At 36.7% G+C, this 22517-nt stretch overlaps 1 protein-coding gene across 1 annotated transcript in view; it reads right to left on the bottom strand.

Moving 5' to 3' along the window:
- rims1a (regulating synaptic membrane exocytosis 1a) overlaps nucleotides 1–22517 on the bottom strand; it is a 479607-nt gene that overhangs the window by 142628 nt on the left and 314462 nt on the right. The window contains exons 22-23 of the mRNA XM_072250401.1: nucleotides 7467–7579; nucleotides 1842–1954 (exon numbers count right to left, since the gene is read on the bottom strand). Coding sequence (XP_072106502.1) covers nucleotides 1842–1954; nucleotides 7467–7579 — 226 coding nt within the window. The remainder of the gene's footprint in view (nucleotides 1–1841; nucleotides 1955–7466; nucleotides 7580–22517) is intronic.

Below are 22517 nucleotides of genomic sequence, written 5' to 3'. Positions count from 1 at the left end.
TTGTCCTAGAGTTGGAGAACTGGAGAACTGCCCATATGAGTGTATAGGAGGGAGAGAGGAAAGAGATTTGTTTTGCTGTTTTGTTGCCTGATGTGTTCTGTTTTGTACAGCCAAACATTGTGGGCATGTTATGTTGGTAATGACACATTTAGGCTGCTTCCAGCACATTTTTAGGTTGTGTATATTGTTGATGCAACAATGCATTTCCCTCTGTGTAATGACCTTGTCAAAGGCCTCACTAACATCCATGTAGACAACATCTGCAATGCCTGGCCCTCATCAACTTTCTTGGTACCTTCCTCAAAAAAACTCTATAGGATTGCTTAGACATGACCTACTACGCACAAAGCCATGTCTGTCCAAATAGTCATATATGTGGTCCCTTAGAATATTTTCTTATAATTTCCCATTATAGATGTCAGGGTCACCACCCTATAATTTCTTGGTTTATTCTTAGAGACTTTTTTAAACAGCGAAACAACATTAGCTATCCTCCAATCCTCTGGTACCACATCTGTCGCTAAAGATCTCTGCTTGGGCCTCCCTTGCAATTTCTGCACTTGCCTCCCAAAGGGTCTGAAGGAACACCTTGTGAGGCCCTGCGGATTTGTCTATACTGATTTGCCTCAAGACAGCAAACACCCCTTCCTCCATAGTCTGTATAGGGTCCATGACCTCACTGTTGCTTTGCTCACTTCAATAGATTCTGTCTCCATCTCCCAATCTAATACAGATGCAAGAAAATCCATTTAAGTTCTCCCCCTTCTCTTTTGGCTCCATATATAGATTTTCATCTTATCTCCCAAAGGACCAGATTTGTCCTTTGTAAACCTTTGCTCTGAGAAGCCCTTGGGATTCTCTTCACCTCGTGTGCTACAGCAACGTCACGTCTTATTTTAGCCTTCCTGGTTTCTTTCTTTAGTGTTCTCCTGTATTTCTTATACTTCTTAAGTACCTCATTTGTTCCTTCCTACCTATACTTGCTACGCACTTACTATTTTTTCTTAACCAAGGCCTCAGTATCTCCAGAGAACTAAGGTTCCCTTCACCTGCTATTTTTACCTTTTATTCTGACAGACATATATTAGTTTTGTACTCTCAAAATTTCACTTTTGAAGGCCTCCCACTTACCAAGTACACCTTTGCCAGTCCCAATGTACACTTGGCAGATCCTTTCTGATACCAGCAAAATTGGCTTTTCTCCAATTTTGAATCTCAACCTGAGGACCAGACCTGTCCTTTTCCATAATTCCCTTGAAGCAAATGGCATTATAATCATTAGCTGCAAAGTGTTCCCTACACAAAAATCGGTCACATATAATAAATAAATCTGAATCTGAAGAGAAGAGAGAGTAAAGGAAGGGGAAGACCATATTTAGACTATAATGACTAGATAACAAATGGAAATACGAGAATGTGCAAAACAGAAGGATAGACAAGAATAGAGATGTTATACATATCAAGAAAGATGGAACCCATTAAGACTTTTTCTTCTGTAAAAAACGTGAAAACCAGTTAAGTAAGTGCTCTTAAATTATGAAAATGCTTTAAAAGGACAAAATGAGAGAAGCTATTTATACTTCTGGAGGAAGATCTAAACTGGAATCTATATGAGTCACTAAAAATCCAGCAAGGAGTTCAGGAGCACCTCCTCAACCCTTAGAGATGTGAAAATGTGGAAGTCATTGACAGGAGTTGAGTTAGAGGAGTCAAATTAGATGTGAAGGGAAGGAGGAGTTTTTCCTTGGGCTTAAACAATGAATGTAGAAACAAGGTTCACATGAAGGATACAGCTTTGATTATGGTCTATTTCTGTATTGTACATTCTTTGTTATTCTTACCTTTGTGTATAGTTCTCGCTCTTGTTCCAAACTGGCCACTGATCCCATAGGTTGCTTGCTGGGATACATTTTTGTCTTCATCGGTTTTGTCCGCTCTTCCACAATTCGGCTTCCTGCAGAAATATGGGTTGGTTTTAAATTTTCAAAGGAAATGTTGAACAAGCTTAAGCTATTACACAGAAGTTTTGCAGTTGTATAAACATGTAAACCTATAACCTAGAAAGATATAATTGGGCCCAAAATCTCTGTGCTGTCTATTAACACAGTTACCGCATCTCTTTCCCCTAACTCTTTATATTCCTCATGCTCAGAAATCTGTCCAATATCCTTTTTGAAATTAAAAGAAATTATAACCAAGGACAAAATGAACATTCACTTGGACAACTGTGGATTGATCAGAGAGAGCTATCATGGACTTGTTAAAGGCAGATCATATCTAAATAACAAGTACTTTTCTGATGAAGAATCAATAAGGGAAATGAAGTTGATATGTTATACATGGACTACAAAAGCACATTTATAAGATGCCAGATAATAGATTTGTCATCAAGCTTGAAGGCCCTGTAACAAGTTGGGTTGTGAATACATGCACAAAGGATATCCTCAGAGGACTCTACTTGGACAACTGCATTTGTTAACATATGTTATGATTTGACTTGGGTGTGCAGAGTACACTTTTCAAATCTACACATAATAAAGATCTTGAAGATCTCAGATCTGTGAGGAGCATACTATAGTAATAAACCTTAGGGAAATGGTAAAATGGGCAGAAAGGTATCAGATGAAATTTAACATATCCTAGGAACTTAACCTGCTGGACCATAAAAACACAAAGAACCTTGTCAAAATCCTTACTAAGCTCCATATAGACAATGCCTACAACACTGCTTTCATTAATCTTCTTCAATACCTCCACAAAATATTCAATCAAATTCTTGTGGGATGTTTTCTCCTGCACAAAGCCATGTTGACTATTTCTGCTCAGCATCTCCCTTTCCAAATGTACACAAATTCAATCTCTTAGGATCTTCTCCAATAATTTCCCTGATATTTACTGTAGTTACATGGCTTATCCCAGATGCCCCTCTGAAAAGGAGCAATATTAGTATTCCTTCAGTCTACTAGCAGCTCACAAGTGGTTAACGAAAATGCAAAAATCAAGTCAGGGCCCTGGCTATCTCCTCCCTTGATATTCAGCTACCTGGGATAGATCTCAATCAGTCTTGGGGAGTTAACAATCACTGGCATCCCATTACATTCAACATCTCCTCCTTCTTAAGACTGCCTACTTTAGATTATCCACATAACCTTCCCTGAACTCTCTAATGTATACTCCATGTTTTCACTTTTGAATATACATGAGAAATTTTCATTAGGATCTGACTCAGATTGCCAGGCTCCACACAAATATTACCACTTGGGTCCATAAGATCCAGAAGATATTGGAGCAGATTAGGCCATTGGGTCCACTGAGTCTGCTCTGCCATTTCATCATGGCTTATCTATTTTTCCTCTCAGCCCTTTTCCTGCCTTTCCCCCGTATCCCTTCATGCAATGACCAATCAAGAATCTATCAACCTCTGCCTTAAATATACATAAAGACTTGGCCTCCACAGCTGCCCGAGGCAATGAATTCTAGAGAAGCACCACTCTTTAGCTAAATAAATTCCTCCATATCTCTATTCTAAAAAGACGCCTCTCTATTCTGAGACAGTGTCCTCTAGTCTTAGTCTCCCACCAAAGGAAACATCCTCTCTATCAAGCCATTTCATCATAAGTTTCAATGAAGTCACCCCTCATTCTTCTGAATTCCAATAAATACAGCCCCAGAGCCATCAAACACTCTTCATATGACAAGCTGTTCAATCCTGGAATAATTTTCGTAATCCTCCTTTGAACCATCTCCAGTTTCAGCACGTCCTTTCTAGGATAAGGGGTCCAAAACCGCTCGCAATACTCCAAGGGGAGACCTCACCAGTGCTTCATAAAGGCTCAACATTATATTTTAGTCCTCTTGAAATGAATGCTAACATTGCATTTGCCTTCTTCACCATAGAATGAACCTGCAAAATAACCTTTAGGGAATCCTGCACAAGGACTCCCAAGTCCCTTTGTGCCACTGTTTTTTTTGTATTTTCTCTCCATTCAGAAAATAGTTTATCCTTTCATTTCTTCTACCAAAGTGCATGACCATAAACTTCCCGACTCTGTATTCCATCAAGCACCCACTTCTTTGCCAGTTCTCCTAATCTGTGTAAGTCCTTCTGTAGCCTCTCAACATTCTCAAAACTACCTGTCCCTCCACCTATCTTTGCATAGTCTGCAAACTTTGCAACAAAGTCATCAATTCTGTCATCCCAATCATTGACATATAACATAAAAAAAGGGTCCAAACAGAGACCCCTGTGGAACACTACCAGCCACCAGCAGCCAACCAGAAAAGGCCCCCTTGATTCCCACTCTTTTCCTCCTGCCAATCAGCCACTGCTTTCTCCATGCTAGAGAGTCCCAAAGGAGATTAGTTTTTCAATACAAGAGAAAACCTGCAGATGCTGAAAATCCAAAGCAATACACACAAAATACCGGAGGAACTCAGCAAGTCAGGCAGCATCTATGAAGATGAGTAAACAGTTGAAGTTTTGGGCCGAAACCCTTTATCAGGACTGATGAAGGGTTTCATCCTGAAATATCGATTGTTTACTCTTTTCTATAGATGCTGCCTGACCTACTGTGTTCCTCCAGCATTTTGTGTGTATTGCTTAATTTTTTTTTCTATGTTTATCCTCTTGCTCTCAACATAGAATGTCTTGGACTTCTCCTTAATCTTACTTGCCAACGATATTTCATAGCCCCTTTATTTGCTCCTAATTTCTTTCCTAAATTCTCACTTCATTCCTCAAGTGACTCTCTTGATCCCGATTGCCTATACCTGCTATATGCTTTATCTTGTTTCCTGAAAAAACCCTTAATACCTTTTGTCATCAAGTTTTTGTAATCTTGCCATCTTTGCTTCTGCCTTTAACTCTTTCTGAAACATGCTGTCCCTGAGCTCCTAGTAATTCTCATAAAGACAGACGTCATGTGTTATTTTACCTGTATGCACCTGCTCCCATCCAGTTTTGTCTTGAGCAGAAAACAAACGGCTGGAAATGTACCAGATTACAGCATCTGCAGTTGCATATCTCTATGTTTGTTCATGCTATTTCTGTCAATTCAACACTAACTTAAGGAAATCTTGTCCATTGTGAGTCTTTCACTCTTTCAAAGCCTCTCATCATTTAAATAATCTGCATGGATCATTTTAGGAACTTCTAGGTTCCAAGGAAAAATAATGCCAACTTTTTCATCCTCCATTTATCATTGAAGTTCTGTGTCCTTGGAAACAAGCATAGGAATCCAGCTCCATATTTTTGCTCTAGGCTTTTCCATCTGCTTGAAATGCAGTTGTTAAAATGTCCTTTGTACCTAGATAAGGTCAGGTCTAACCAGTGATCAGTACATAATCCATCTGCTTCTACATTCAGTGCCTTTAACTGACTTAAACCACATACTGTTTTAACTATCTCAAACAGACCATTCTTAAAATCTTCCAAAATTAACCATTGTTTTTCCATATTTATGCTCCTAAAGTAGCAACTCAATATCCTTCTGAAATCGAGAACAATCCTCACTGTCACCTATTACATTAACAAGTTTTGTAAGACTGGAAAGCTTTAAGAAATTGCTTCCTACATCCAAGTGCAGTTGTTAACACTAATTGTTAAGAACAATGGACTCAAAATACATTGCAGCAAAAGGCATTATAAACTTCCAGCTTGTCAAATATATATACAACACTGTTTTATGTTTTCCTGTTTCTGAACTAACTCCACCCCTACAACATCACTACTCCCATAATTCCAAGTGTTTGTTGAATGCCTTCCAAAGTCCATTCACTCAAAATCTGCTGTATTATTTTGATCTTCTTTCTATGTTACCTCATCAAAATAAAATTCTCTACATTTGTGTTTATGCTAGCACTCTTCAAAGTTTATAGTGGATTTTGCCATCATGTCTTTAAATGCATTATTCTTTTCACTTCTTATCAATTAAATCTCCTTATAAGGAGCAATGTTTTAAAGCTTCTCAATAATGCAAAAACTTGATCCCCTATAGATAATTTCTAAAACAGTGCATTTTAATTCATTCGTTCAAGGAAAAAAATATAGGTTCATGCCATCCTTTTCAATCTTTAGCAATGTCTATGTCATTGCTTGCTTGTATAATCTTTGATGGATCAAATGTAAAATGAAATATATGATTCAATTCTGTTTTAATCATATCAAGCACTGATAGGTTTTACTCTTCCTTGCCAAAACCATGCACTCTTCTAGCATTATCCTGAAGAGGTAAGGTGATCACAGGTTGCTTTCCTCTACTATTAATTGCTCCCTTAAGGTTCACACAATTATTAACAATGATTTACATTTCTTCTGTTCTCTAGATTTATTGTTTAAATTTTAGCCAAGGATTCATACTTCCTTTTGAATATCCCTTGATGCCAAAATACTTTGCTATATTGTGCATGTATTTTTTCTTTTGCTCTACCAATGCCACATATTTATGCAACTACTGTATTTAGATTTCAGGATCTGAAATTCATCTTCTACACTTCTCTTGTCCTTATTGGTAAATATCTTAACCAAACTCTTCATAATCTTCCTTTAGCTTCTGTATTCAATTTCCGAAACATCTGAAAAAAGCCCCAGGATAGTTTATTGAAATATTAAATTTCACTACAGACTCACTGTTGTAATAATTATTGACTAAGATGCCTTCCTCAGTTTTCTTTCATTGTATTATTAATGTTTATCTCCTACACAAGTGGGATTTTGCTGTGATTATATAAGGCTCTCATTGATCTATGACTGGAGTACTGAGTTATTTTGTATAAGACAAAAAGCCTACTGTGTGGAACCTTGTCAAATGCCTTACTGAAATCCATTGTAGATCACATCCACTGTACTACCCTCATCTATATGCCTGGTTACATCCTCAAAGAACTCTATCAGGCTTGTTAGACACGACCTGCCCTTCACAAAGCCATGCTGACTGTCCCTGATCAAACCATGATTCTCCAAATGCCCATTGATCCTATCTCTAAGAATCTTTTCCAACAGCTTTCCCACAACAGACATAAGGCTCACTGGTCTATAATTACCCGGACTATCCCTACTACCTTTTTTGAACAAGGGGACAACATACGCCTCCATCCAATCCTCTGGTACCATTCCCGTGGACAACGAGGACATACCATTCATCACAAATGCGCCAGGGGCCAGGTTGCTTCAAGAATTATTGACCCATTTTTCAACGCAGTCAAATCATCACACACAGCATTTAGTATACCATTAACACCGATAAAGTTCATCCAAGATCCTTTTGGGGATCCTCAAAGACATTTATGTCTAATCTGATATGAGAGACCTAAAAATTTACAGTTTTTTAAGATCTTAGCTTATAGAAGCGGAGTATGGTTAAATTTTATCTGCTTCTTAAATATTCCTTTGCAATGGTACTTGAAACCAGATTCACTGCAAGACCATAGTAAACGAATGTACCATAAGGGTAGTTACAATTTGATACCTTGCTCTAAACTTGAGCTTTTAATGGGGACCTGAGGGAGCTGCCTTCCCCTCCGCCCAGACAGTGGTGTTGCTGTTGATGATGACTGCACCGGGCTTCCTTGTTGGTGCACTCTGTGAAAATAGAGCAAACATTACTATTCTGATTTGTACTTTTCTCTTCCTGAGTCTGATACTATCAGTACCATATAAAACATTCCCAACTTTCCCACCAATTTTTGGTCAAATAATATTAAACTAGTTCATTCTCTTTTACCACACCTCTTTGAAAAACCTCAGGATCTTTATTTCTGAGCAAAACTTCAATTCTGGTTGTATTTTTGTTTGGGTGTTCTCTTGCTTTCTGAATTGAATCCCTTGGATATCTTTGGCATCAGAAATCCAACATTTTTCCCAGATGTGCAGTCAAGATTATGTCTTTCTTAAGAACTGTTTTGTGAAATTTGATCCATGTCATGCCAACTGATGCTAGGCTAATAATTAATTTTAAATCAGTAATCGAATTGTTATCAGCTAAGGGTCAATGTGAAGGAAAATCCAAGTCTACTCAAATTAGAATAATTGAACAAATTATAACCAAATTGTGGTGGTATTCTCATAATGCAAACATGAAGCCTGGGTGACAGTTCCGGTTTCCTCTCTGACAGCTTGTCTCTGTAAAAGCACTTCGAATTCTTTTAAATATCTTGGATAGAATAAATATCTCTTAAAATTTAAAATTAATCGAAATAACTTAAGTTTTTAGATATGGTAAAAAAACTTAAAAAAATAAATACCTACCTTCACTTACCTTTTTAATCAAACTTGAAAACCCCATTCAAATGAGTGGGTTAATGCTACTTATATCAGCCAACTCTGAAAAACTGCCTCTGCCTCCCTCAGCACAAGAAGTCTGAGCTCTACCCTTGGACTCTGTCCAAGACCAGGGACTGACTGGAAGGTCAGAGATCAGATCACCTTTGACTTCAGTGCTGCAACATGCAGATGTGAAGTCACCGGTGAGCTGACTTGCAAACAGGGCAGGAGTAATTATTTGTAGAACTACCTGCCACAGGAGAGCAGAGTCTGGCTCAATGACTCAGATACATTGCCAGGTTTACTAAATATATAAACCATCATTCTCATAGACTATAATTTATTTCTTGAATTATATTATATTCATTGACTGATATTTCTTATATAATGTTTTTATACATATAATACATTGAATTGCTAGGAAAACCATTAAGTCTAAGGAGCCTTAATGAGAGGTTGCATTAGAAGTTTCAGCTGGAGCTAGCTAGTTGGTGACTCTCCAGCTTTAATAAATAGAAATTTATGCAGTTGAGAATTTGAAGATTTGACCCAAGATCAACTTTTACTACATTGACCTCTTTCAATCTGCTCATAGAATCTCAAACTTGTTGATTGTAATCAAGTAAAAGCAACAGGGAATACAATTTAAGAACTGCTTTTCATAAAGGATTTGGTAATAGTTGATAGAAATCTCTCCAAGTGAATGGGACAAAGTGAGTTAGTGATTAACACAAACTGTATCAAGAAATCTAAAGGCATACAAACATCAAAATTCAATTGCATTATGCTTTAAAATCACAGCATTACATGACTCATTTCCTACGCCTTGACCTTTTGAAATGTATATGACCAAAACCATTAACAGTTATGAAGATGAAGACCAACCAGGTGAGGTGCTTTCAACACGAAGCTTCCTGTTGACAAATGGGGATAAAATGCTTGCAGTAGGGAGAGATTGCCTTAATTAAAAATGTCCTCTGACTTCTAATCCTGCAGTACAATGTGCTCCAAAGCCTCATTGGAGGTATGTCGTAGTAAGGCTCAAACCCAGTATACAAATAGTTTAATATCAGAGATATGAGAGTGGTATCTCTGGTGAAAGTCATGCTTTCTCAGACATACACCTTAGTAGGAGTGTGGTTGACAGGAGTGAAACCATAGACCTGTAATGCAGAATTGTCAAGTAGTGTATTAATCAGCTCAATCCAAGGTTCCGCACAATCCATAACACACAATGATTGAACAAATAGAGAGAATTTAAAGCTTTTATTCATCCATGGGATTAGGGCATCACCAGCAAGGTCAAAATTTACTATTCACCCCCAAATACCTCTGATCGAGTGCTGGTGAACGAGCTTTGTGAACTGCAGCACAGAATTATACAATATGGAAATAGGCTATTTGGTCTAACTTGTACAGCACATGCCAACCAGTGGGCACCCTTCTGCATTAATCCCACCTCCCTGAGTCCACAGCCTTCTATCCTTAATCATTTCCTATAGAAAACTACAGCATAGAAACAGGCCATTTGGCCCATCCAGTCCTTGCCAAATAATTTAAACTGCCTTGTCCCATCAACTTGCATCCAGACCATAGCCCTCCATACCCCTCCAATCCAGGTATCTATGCAAACTTCTCTTGAACGTTGAAATTGCATCCACCACTTGAGGTGACAACTCATGTATACACTTCTTAAGTGCCATCAATGACCCAGCTTCAACCACTCTCTCAAGTAGTGCATTCCCTACACTCTCTGGGTGAAGAGGATACTACTCATATCTCTTTCTCCTTACCCAAAGTTGTGCCCTCTAATTTATCTATCTCTCATATGGGGAAAAGTTTCCTGCAGGCTACTCTGTCTAAACCCCATATGATTTTAGGTCTCAAATATACCCCTTTGTTAACTTCTTCTGTCCCAGAGAGAAATGACCCAGCTTCTCAAATCTCTCCTCAGAAGGGAAACACTCCACCCCTAGCAATATGCTGGAGAATCTTCTTTGCAACATCTCCAGCACTTTCATATATTTCTTTTAGGCATGATGACCAGAACTGCATGCAGTACTCAAGATGAAGTCTGACCAAGTTTCTGGAAATCTGGAGCATGACCTCCAAACTTCTGTATTTAATTCCTTCATCCAATGAAAGACAGTATCCAATATATCCTCCCAGCAATCTTATCTAACTGCATTGCCACCTTCAAGGATCAATGGACTTCCAATGTCCTACTTTTAACAATATCTCTGAGATCCTACCATTCACTGTATCACTGTATATGTCCTACTCTCATCAGTATAAACAACATCACCCACAACCCCTCTCTCCCATCATTATGATTGTTTAGTAACAGAAATTTGCCCTTACAGAATTTCCAAGTCATTAACCAAATATTTATGATAGGAAAATAAAATTCACACTCAAGTATTTTATGGACAAGAAAGTAAATAAAGACAAATTCACATATTTTCAGATCTTGTTTCTTGATGTATACACAGATGATGCATCTTCATATTATTGAAAATTCTTATATGGATTGTTTCTAGAAACACACCTCACTCACAACATGGGGTTCATCTGTATTCTGAAAATGCATCACCTCATATTTGTTTGAATTAAAATGTTTCTACCATTTTCAGCCCCATTTCACCAACACATCAAACCACTCTCCACATTATCAACAAATCCACCGATTATTCTGTTACTTACTGACCATGCCTCCTATATATTCATATTCACATCCAAATCATTCACATATATTACATACAACAATGGCTATTATTAGTTACAGGCACTCAATTGTGAAAACAGCTCTGCCAACAACTGTGGTCTCCTACTGCCAAGCCAAATTTGGATCCAATTAGGCAACTTTCCCTGAATTCCATTGGTATTAACTTTTGGACTAGTCTTCCATGTGGAGCCTTGTTTAAGTTCATGTAAATTACATTACTGATCTTCCCTCCATGATACTCTGTGTTACCTCTTCAAAGAATTCAATCCGATTGGTCAGACAGATTATTCCCTTGACAAAGCCACAAATCTGCTTCCTGTAGTACTGTTGGGTGTTGCAGTGAAGATAAAAGAATGGTGTTATATTTCCAGATCAGCACTGTGTGTGATGTACAGAGAAGGCTGCAGATGATAATATCCTAAAGTTTCTGCTGCCTTTGCCATTCTCAGGGTTTCTAAGGTACTGCTGGGTTAACTGATATGAGCATTTTATGAATGGTATACTCTGCAGCCACTGTATGTGATGGAAGGAATGAATATTGATTATGATTCAAGATTATTTGATGGCATTTCCAGTACACAGGTGTAAAGGAGAATGAAATAATTGTTACTCCAGATCTGATATAGGAAAAAACATAGTAAAATAAGAACACAACAATAACAATACATAAAAGTACAAATACATAAGATAGGTAATATACATAGATTAATTGTATGTCTGTAAAATGATGCTAGGCACAGGAGCGCCTGTACATGAGGTGATTGAGAGAGGGATATGGAGGGGTGGGTTAATGGGCTGAGGTGTTGATTAGGCTTACTGCTTCTGAAAAGTAACTGTTTTTGAGTCTGGTGGTCCTGGCATGGATGCTATGTAGCCTCCTTCTTCACAGGAGTGAGACAAACAGTCCTATGAAGAAGGACTTCATGATGTTACTGGCCCTTTTCTGGCAACTTCCTTTATCTATAGCGCCAATTAAATTGGTTGCTTTGTTTTGGTGGTCCTGAAGTTCTTCAGAATTGTGCTGTTGAAGCTACATTCACCCAGACATTAAGAGTATTAGATCATATTCTTGACTTGTAGATGGTAAGCAGTCCTCTGAGTATCAGGAGGAGAAAGAATGCCCAGTTTTTGTGCCACAACATACTGTAGGATGTTGATACCAGGTGATAAGCAGGAGAATTTGGTCTCATGGTGCCACTAAAAGGGAATTAGGAATAATAATCTGGCAGTCCAAGCTGCTGCATGAAATTGTGACCCTTTAAATGGCAACTTTCATGGGGTAGTAAAACAACTGGCCATGGCTGTGAAATGAATTCATTTTATGTCCTAAGCAATTTGTTGGAAGCAGCTAACAAGTGGGGGACAGAAGGAGGCATGGGCTTCATTCCCATCCCACAAGAAGAAACACAGTAGATTTGCTGCTATGGTCTCTTTTCACAGTGATCCTTTTCCACAAGCATGCAAGATTTACTTCACACCTTAAGGTCTCAGGTTAGGTGAGATATTAGGCTCCATTAATATTACTGACTTCTGGCTCCAATAAAGATATTGAACTTCAATCTACTTACGGAGGAGGAGTCCTACATTTGTGTGTGTGTGTGTGCGCGTGCGTGTGGCATGCATCTCAGCAGGGAGGGTAGGGGAGGGGGAGTTGTCACGAAAGTAAACATTGAACTTAAGTGAGAAACCATTGGAGGGAACAAATATTTAGAGTGATATATGGGTTGTCAATCAAAGAGGCTGCTTTGTTCTTGGTGTTATTCAAGATTTTTGAATGCTGTAGTCATCCAAGCGTTTCATTATACTCTCAAGCTGTAGATGGTGGAACGGCCTTGGCATGTCAGGAAGTGATACCCCCAAAGCTAACTCAATATTCAGAATTTGTGTAGGGTTAAAACTGCTCCTGCATCTGTGCTATTACTCTTCAAAATCAATAGCAACTTTAAGATAGCAAAATGGGTCAAGAAGCTTCGCGGAACATTGGTAAAGAGAAGAGCTTTTGGGAGTTATACTTCCTCAACATTTCTCCACATGACCATCAGCTACTGACTGGATCAGCTGGTATCTACTTAATAAACCTTACTTCTGAAATGGGCACGATATCTGCTCTGCCCAAGTGAAGACCCACCTTCAATTAAATCTGATGTAGTAATGGAAATCATGCTGTAAAAATGAGTTTCCCCAAAATTTTCCAATTTTTTTTCTTATGATTTTGAACGAAATTGTTATGCAAACAATTAAACGAAAAAGAACTTCAAGGTCTGTAAAGTTTCCTATGGAGGATAACATTGTAGTTAGCTAAGTACCACTACACAATAATTCTGGGGATGATTATCTGAGCATCCTAAGCACTACAGATAGAAACTAAATTGAATTATTTAAACAAATAACATCTGAATAAAGTCAGAATCATTGTTTAAATGATAAATTGGCCTTAAATTATAGCTGAAACAATAATTAATTTCAATTCTAATTCAAGAAGACAACTCCTGGGGATTTGTCTGCTGGCCGCTGATGGAGTAACAGCTCTCTGCTGGTGCTCCTAATTTACTTAATTTTCTCTCTAACCTTTTGAACTACTACTGTTAGACGGGTTGTTATATTATTATGACTACCAAAGCAGCTTTGGAAGCTATTATGAGCTCAATTCAAAAGCTTACTGAGGAGTTCCAACAGTTCAGAAAAGAAATCAGTGCTGAAATTAAACAAATAGGTACGAAACTAGAAGATATTCAAGCAATTCTAACTGAGCATGATAAGAAGATAAAGGAACATGAAGATGTTATTACTTTACTGGAGGAGAGAATGAATGATATGCAAAAGCTGTATGAAAAACAATCCAAGTCCAATGAAATAATGAGACAGAAGATTATTGATTTGGAAAACAGAAGTAGGAGGAACAACGTATGAATCTTGGGACTTAAAGAACAAACAGAAAGAGATAATCCTAAAGGATTCTTTGCAAACCTTTTCATAGAATTATTCCGATATTATTGATCGTGCCCACAGGTCGCCCATCTACGGATCAACTTCAAAATCAAAACCAAGATCAATCATTATATGTTTCTATGAATTTCAAATAAAGGACCGTCTGATTCGTGCTGCCCGTGGAAAAGGTATGATTGACTACCAAGATCAAAAGATTCATATTGTTGAAGATTTTTCATTAGAAGTTACGGCAGAACATGTTAAGTTTAAAAAAGTTATGGCGGAGCTCTACAGCTAAAATTTTAAACCCTCTCTTCGTTCTTCGGCTCGACTGAGATTACGATGGAAGATGGATCACTTAAGTGTATTTATACGAAGGAGCAGGTGCAAGAATTTTTACACTCAGGAAAATGACTGTATACATATACTGAATAGATTAAAAATCTTGCAAAAACAGAAATACTACATATTAAAGAAGACTGTTTAATATTTTTCAGTATGAATAACTGCTATTTCTGTTCCATAAACCTGTCTAAGCTTGTTTTTCACTATATATTACTTAGTCTTGGTTGGAACAGTAAATAACCTTGACTTCTTTGGAGTGGTTCCTACAGGCTTTCTAAGGGAATGTGTTTAGGGGAGGTAGATAGCGGTTGTTCTTTGACTGAGTTTCTCTCTTTGGGAGGAGGGAGGAGGATGGGGAGTTCTTTTTTCTTGAAGCTGATTTGGGAATCTAGTCAATTCTGTTGCTTAGCTAAGATATCTCAAGATTTATTATTCCGGTTTAATATACATTTTTCTGATTGCTACTTTAACCTTTCTTATAAATAGTTTTAAAATGGATGAAAGTATAATTTACTTAGTTTTAATGTGAAAGGGCTAAATCACCCCATGAAAAGAAATAAGATGTTTGCCTATATTAAAAAACTTAAGGTACCAATTGTTTTTCTTCAAGAAACCCATGCACATGTGACAATTCGCGCCTCAATGGAGGGAATCTCATTTCCATTCCTTGTTTCAGACCAAAGCTAGAGGGGTTTTGATACTTATAAATAATAAACTTCCCTTTGTTCAACATGAAGTAATTTCTGATACTAATGGGTATTTTGTTACAGTATCAGGGAGACTAAACAACAAATTAATGGCATTTGCCAATGTGTATGCTCCGAATATAGATGACCCAGGTTTCTTTGAGCGTATTTTTTTATTTTTGTCAGATCTAAGTCTGTACTCATTGGTGATGGGTGGAGAATTTAATTGTTGCTTAGATCCAGTTTTAGATCGTTCGTCTCCTAAACCAATGATACCAAATAAATCAACTGTGTGTATTAAATCTTTTTTAATGAAATGTGGTATTGTTGATACTTGGCGTTTTTTTTCATCCAGTAGACAAGGAATATTCGTTTTTCTCTCATGTCCATCATACATATTCCATGACTGATTTTTTTAATTGATAGCCAAATGATTCCATCAGTTCGATCCTGTGAATATAAAGGGATTGCTGTTTCAGATCATGCTCATGTGTTTCTATCTTTAAATCTCCCTGGTTTTTTTCACACAAATAGATTGTGGCGATTTAATCTAACTTTGTTATCTGATAAAGATTTTTTAAAGTTTATGGAGAGACACATTACTTTTTTTTTGAAGAGAACATGTTAGAGGAGACTTCTAGTTTTATCAGATGGGATGCCTTTAAGGCGTATATTAGAGGACAAATTATTTCTTATACTGCAAGTATTAAGAAAAAAAGCGAATAAAGAGAGAAGTGATTTAGCTAATCAGCTGAAACAGTTAGACCAAGAGTATACCTTGGCTCCAGAACCTGCCTTATATAAAAGATGTGTTGAAACTAAAACTAAATATGATCTCCTTTTAACTTATCCAATTGAAACCCAACTCCTAAAAGATAAAAGTCAATTTTATATTCATGGAGATAAAACAGGTAAATTATTGGCTGATCAAATTAAAACCTTTATAACTAAACAGCAGATTAAAGAAATATGCAAAGCTAATGGTGATAGGACAACTGATTATTTAGAAATAAATGATACTTTTAGAGAATTTTACTCTAAACTCTAAAGTTCTGAATCTTCTAAGGATAACACTGTAATGAACAAGTTTTTAGATCAATTAAACATTCCTACAATTTCTGCCAACAGAAAGTTGTTGGAACAACCTATTTCTTTTGAGGAAATTGTTGAGGCTGTGCACTCATTACGTCTGAGGAAAGCTCCGGCTCCAGATAGATTTTCTAGAGAATTTTACAAGACCTTTTCCTCACTGCTTATACCTCATTTATGTTCAGTTTCTTTGGATTCATTTAAGTCAGGCAGACTCCCTCAATCTTTTTATGAGGCTTCCATTTTGTTTATTCTTAAAAAGAATAAGGATCCAACTGAATGCTCTTCTTATAGACCATTTCTTTACTTAATGTTGATACTAAGATCCTATCTAAAGTTTTGGCCCATAGGATTGAAAATATTTTACCATCTGTCATTTCTGATAACCAAACTGGATTTATCAAAAATCGATATTTTCACTTTAATTTTCGTCGGTTATTAAATGTTATTTATTCTCCTTCTAACAGGATATCGGAATGTGCGGTATCCCTAGATGCGGAGAAAGGTTTCGACAGAGTTGAATGGAATTATTTATTTAAAACTTTTGAAAAATTCAATTTTGGACCCGTTTTCATTCAATGGTTTAAATTACTTTATTTAGCTCCTGCCAATAGGGTTATCACTAATTCTCATAATTCCAAACCATTTAAGCTTCAACGTGGCACTAGACAACGCTGTCCGTTGAGCCCTTTGCTTTTCAATCTGGCCTTAGAACCCTTAGTTATAGTCATAGTCATACTTTATTAATCTAGGGGGAAATTAGCCATTGCCTTTTGAGAATCTAATGATATCACCGGTATTTTAAGAAGAGACACTATTCATAAGGTCTCACTGTACGCTGATGATCTGCTGCTATTTATTTCTAATGCTGAGACTTCATTACCCCATGTGCTTTCTTTACTCTCCTGTTTTAGCCAGTTCTCAGGTTATAAATTAACCTATACAAAAGTGAACTTTTTCCTTTGAACAATTTGATATTAACAAATTCTAACCTTCCTTTTAAAATTGTAAGAAACCAATTTACCTACTTAGGTGTAACAATCACTAAAAACTATAAGTGTCTATTTAAAGAAAAATTTCTTACCCTAGTGAATCACGTAAAAAGGATACTATTAAATTGGTCGCCTCTTTCGTTATCGCTGATTGGTCAAATTAACTCTATCAAAATGAATATATTACCTAAATTTATATATCTTTTTCAGGCATTGCCAGTTTTTATTCCTAAATCTTTTTTTGATTCTCTTGACTCTATTGTATCTTCTTATATATGGAAGAATAAGCACTCTAAACTAAATAAGATTCATCTTCAGAAAGATAAAAAGAATGAAGGAGTAGCCTTACCAAACTTTAGATTTTACTATTGGGCAGTTAATATAAGAAATTTTACATTCTGGTTATATTACATAAATCATGAAGATTGCCCGATGTGGGTTTCTTTAGAAGCTAACTCTGTTAATAAATTTTCTATTATTCCTCTTCTTGGATCCTCACTCCCTTTGTCTCTGAGTAAGTTAACTGATAATCTGGTAGTTAAACACACTATGAGAATTTGGATACAATTCCGAAAATACTTTGGCTTATTGAGATTTTCTCTTTCGAGTCTCATTTTTTCTAATTTTTTTTAAACCCTCTATGATTGATGTGGCTTTTAAAGAATGGGATAGATTAGGTATTAAATGCTTTTAGGACTTGTTTGTAGAGGATAGTCTCTTTTCATTTGAACAACTGCCAACTAAATATAGTTTACCCAAAATTCATTTTTTCGATACCTACAAATAAGAGATTTTTTACAGTCTTAAATAAGTACATTTCCTAAAAGTCCTGATAAGAATCTACTAGATGTAATTTTTAATTTGAAACCTTTTTATAACGGATCTATATCTAATATTTATAATATGCTGCTGAGAATGAGAAGTATTCCTTTAGATAAAATTAAAAATCTTTGGGAACAAGATTTACAGACTTCTATTTCTGAGGAAACTTGGAATCAAATTTTTAAATTGGTTAACACTTCATCGTTATGTGCCCTTCACTCTCTCCTACAATTTAAAGTGGTCCATATTTAAAGTATGACCAAGGATAAGTTGTCTCATTTTTATTTATATATATCTCCATATTGTGATAAATGTAATAATGGAGAAGCTTCACTCATTCATATGTTTTGGACATGCCCAAGTCTTGGAAAATATTGGAAAGAAGTATTTCAAACTTTCCTGATCGTTTTTAAGGTAAACTTTAAGCCTAATCCTTTGACTGCTTTATTTGGTATTGTTGGAGGAAAGGAGATTATTTTGGAGTCATCTAATTTGCACATCTTGGCTTTTATTTCCAGAAGGACGCTCTTGCTTAAATGGAAAGATGTGACCCCTCCTATTCATGCCCAATGGTTACGTGATGTGATGTCATGTTTAAATTTAGAGAAGATTCGATGCACAATCTCTGAATCAAGTCAAGACTTTCAAACATTGTGGGGACCTTTTCTGAATTATTTTCAAAACCTTTGATTTGTTGTTAAAGCACAGATGATTATTAATAATTTATTCCCCTTTTTTTCTTTACTAATCAGCTGCGGTCTTAGTAGTGGGTTAGATTTTTTTTAATATAATAAAATTACTATATTTCAATGTTACGAATTGATTAACCTGTATGAATATAGGGTAAGCAGTCTTTATATGCGATTTAGTATAATGTATTGATATATATGTCTTTCCTGTACTCTGTATTCTTATATGTAAATTAATAAAAATATTGGAAAAGAAAAGAAGACAGCTTCTAAAAGCAATTAAATTAAGTCCAAAGTAAAAAGCATGTTCTAGGAATATTAAGGATTGCTTGTTCGTTAATATCTGCAGGGTGGGATCAAAGTTTTTCACAATATTGTTGTAGTCAGCTCAGTACCAATTTATAGTATTTTAGGAACACTGGTTGTTTCTATTAACATAGAACATTTCAATTTTTAAGAAATTAGCATTAGATTTAATGAGCACATTATACCAGAATGCATAAAAATATATCACTTTCCCTGCATTTACTCAATTGTGAAAAATATTCCTTAGCTATCTTCAGCATGACAAGAATGAGCTAATTACCGCCACCTTCAACAAACGCGATTATAAATCTATTAAAATTTAAATTATACAGTTTTTCCAAAAGGGATAACTAGTTATTCTTTCAACATTTTATGTGCAGTTCAGTGGTATCATTTGGAACAGTAATTAAAGAGATATGATCTGGAACTTATTGGTATGTGTTTCTTGGTCTTGGCCATAATAGCAGTGCCAAAGGTTCACTTTCAGGCTTGAAGTGTGTTGGGTCCCTCATCCTGCTTTCCTTTGCTGAAGTACCTTACTGGGCAAGATAATTTAAGAATGCATATTTGTGCAGATTGCTGGACTATTTACTCATGAAAGACATCATAAGGAGGCTAACTGCTTTGCATATGTTTAAACTTACTACTACTTGTTCTCAGATAATAATTAGGAGCATAGGGCTTGGCTGAGTACATCTCTTTCTCTCTTTCCAGTTCAGAGTTATGCTGCCCTACTAGTAATCCAGCAATTTCAACCCAGATTAGGGAATTAGGAATTATCAATGTTGTCTTAGTCTTTACATCGCCACACTACATCAGTCAGAAATAAAAATGATCCAGCCATTTAGCAGCTTTTCTAAACTATCATTTAATAATGGGATCAGCAGCAATTAAGATGAGAGTTACTTTAATGCGAATGATAAAATTAGAATAATGGTCATCACAAATGTACTTGAAAATAAGAAAAGGATAAGTTAATTTTTGGGTATTGCGCTGCCAAAATCTCAAAGATTTAAACTGACAGTAAATTAGAATATAAAATTAAGTGAATGCCACCAGTTTGTTGTTAGATGATTTTGAAGGTATTCATTACTTAGTTTCCACAGTAGTGTATCTGCAATCCACAGTCCCTCCATGACATCTTGTGCACTATTTTCAGTTTTTGCTATCTAGTTTTGTGTAATGGACTCAAAATCCTGAGAAATCCTGTGAGTAGCTCAGGTAGGATTGGGGACCTTAATAAATTCCAAAGAGTTTTCAATTCTCTGGTTGTTTTGGTATCCAATGCTCACACTTGCTACAGGTTTCATATACTTTACAATTTTATGCTTGTCAATCAAGTATTGTACTCTACTGACAGCAGTAAGTATACAGTCCAATGGATTTCATCCTTGTGGGATATCCTAGCTAAACAAGAAACATCTGGATGTGTGCTGTGAGCACTCAGTGTTTTCCTGGAGAAGGATACCATGATCGGCAGCTAACAAAAGTAGTAATGAATGGTATCAAACTAAAATGCAGAAAATTTTGTAAGATCAGTGGTAGCAGAGGGTTGATAAACCTTTAGAAACAAGCAAAAGATGACCAAAAATAATTATGAAGAGGCAGAAGATCGAGTATGAAGGTAAGGCAAATAATGTAAATAAAACAGTATACTGTAAGGGAAGAGAGCGTCTAAAGTAAACACAAGTCACTTAGAAGATGAGACTGAAGGTTACAAATGGAAAAGTGAGAAATGGCAAAATGATTATTTTGGATTGGACTTCATGGTAGAAAGACACTAAAATCATCTCAAGAGTAACAGATAATCCAGTGGCTATATAGAAGGGTGGGGGGGGGGGATGTGGAATGATCAACTCTCTATCAGTTGAGAAAATGTTGTGGTCAAACTAATGGATGTGAAGGGCAACAACTCTAATGGAGGTGATGGTCTACATCCTATGCTCTTCAAGGAAGTAGCAGCATGGATAATGGATGTTGTCATTGTGAACAACTAAAAAATATTGTGACATGTTCTGTTAATGCAACAAGAAATGAGGGAGAGAGAAAGGAAACAATTGGGGAAACACTGGAATCCATTTCAATGAAGTAATAGCAGGTTGATGAGAAAACACAGTTTTAAACAACATTTGGTGCCACAAGTTCAGCTGCAGGTTCACAGTTCTTGTGACCCAAATTCACACCTGACCTTCAGTCCTGTCTGTGAGTGAAATTTGCACATTCTCCCTGTGGCTGCATGGATTTCCTGTAGATGCTCTGGTTTTCTCCCATATTCCAAAGGGAATAAAATAGGGTTAGTGTAAAATTTGTGTTGGATAGTTGCAACAGCCTTAAGTGGTCTGAAGGGCCTGTTTCTGTACTGCATGATTCTATGACAAGCCGAAACAACATTGTTTATGAAAGATGAATGGTATTCTGGAAATCTGTTTAAGCTCTTGAAACATGTAACTAACAGAGTAGATCAGGCAAAAAAACAGTATTGTAATAAATGGGAAATTTCCAGATTGGTCTTCAGTAACTAGCTGGGTGTCTCAGAGATCAGTATTGCAATAATGACTTGGATGAAAAGATATACTATGTTACTGCTAAATTTGTTGATGATGCAGAGACAGGTGGATTAAGAAGAAAGGAGGAGGACATAAAAGTCTGTAATGGGATATAGATAGGTTAAAGTAAGGGGGCATGAAGCTAACAGATGAAATATACTGTAACTGGGAAAATATGAGGTTATCTGCTCTGGAATGATAGAGACAGACTGCAAAATTTTGATGCAAAAGAGTCAGGATGGATTTTTTTAACATGCAGATAGAACAAGTATTTAGAAAGGCTCATGCAATGTCAGCCTTAATTTCAAGGAGAATAGTGTACTAATATATGAAGGTTTGGAGACACCGTAATGGCACTGGAAACTCTACAGCTGGAATGCTGCATATAGGTTTAGTTTGTATGTTTAAGAAATGATATACATCCACGGGATGTGGTTCAGAAACACGGCTACTAGGTTGATTCCTGGGATGAAGGGAGTGACATTGGATGAGAAGTTGAACAAGCTGGCAGAGGCTCAATGGAGTTTAGGGAAATGATTGTATTGAAGGTGATCTTATCGAAAATTTAAGATCCTGAGAGGATCGATTGGGTCACTGCCAAGAGGAATTCCCCCCGGTAGTAGTCTACAGCATCAATTATACCATCTGTTCTCAACCTCAGTGCCTCTGCTGATCACTCAGATTCTCTGTGCAAGCCAGCAAGGGTATCACCCAAACAAACCAGAGAGTAACCACTGCAAGATCTATGCTAGGATGCTGGGCTACCACACAGTCTTTTACCTGTGGCAAGCTGTCCACCAGTTCATCAGCAACTATGAAAATGGTCTATTTTTGAACATGGCTGACTACACCTGCTAGGTGATCAACCAGTTCAAAACAACCAATGCCATTTAATGGCCATGAGGTCTTATGTCTATATGCAGAAAATGCACTTTAGGTGCCCCATATCACAAAGATTGTTTCAGGCTAAGGTCTTCAGAATGGCAGAGGCACACAGTGATCTGCATGATATTGGTCAGCAATGCAGGAAGTCACCCCAAATGTTGGGTATGATGCATTCCACCATCAGCAGAGCAGGTTCAGATACACAGATTGAGAGTAGTATCTTTCTTGGTAAGACAGCAAAGGA

This window comes from Mobula birostris, chromosome 2, assembly GCF_030028105.1.
Source record: "Mobula birostris isolate sMobBir1 chromosome 2, sMobBir1.hap1, whole genome shotgun sequence".
Lineage (NCBI taxonomy): Eukaryota > Metazoa > Chordata > Chondrichthyes > Myliobatiformes > Myliobatidae > Mobula > Mobula birostris.
This window is presented reverse-complemented; position numbering and strand designations above follow the sequence as displayed.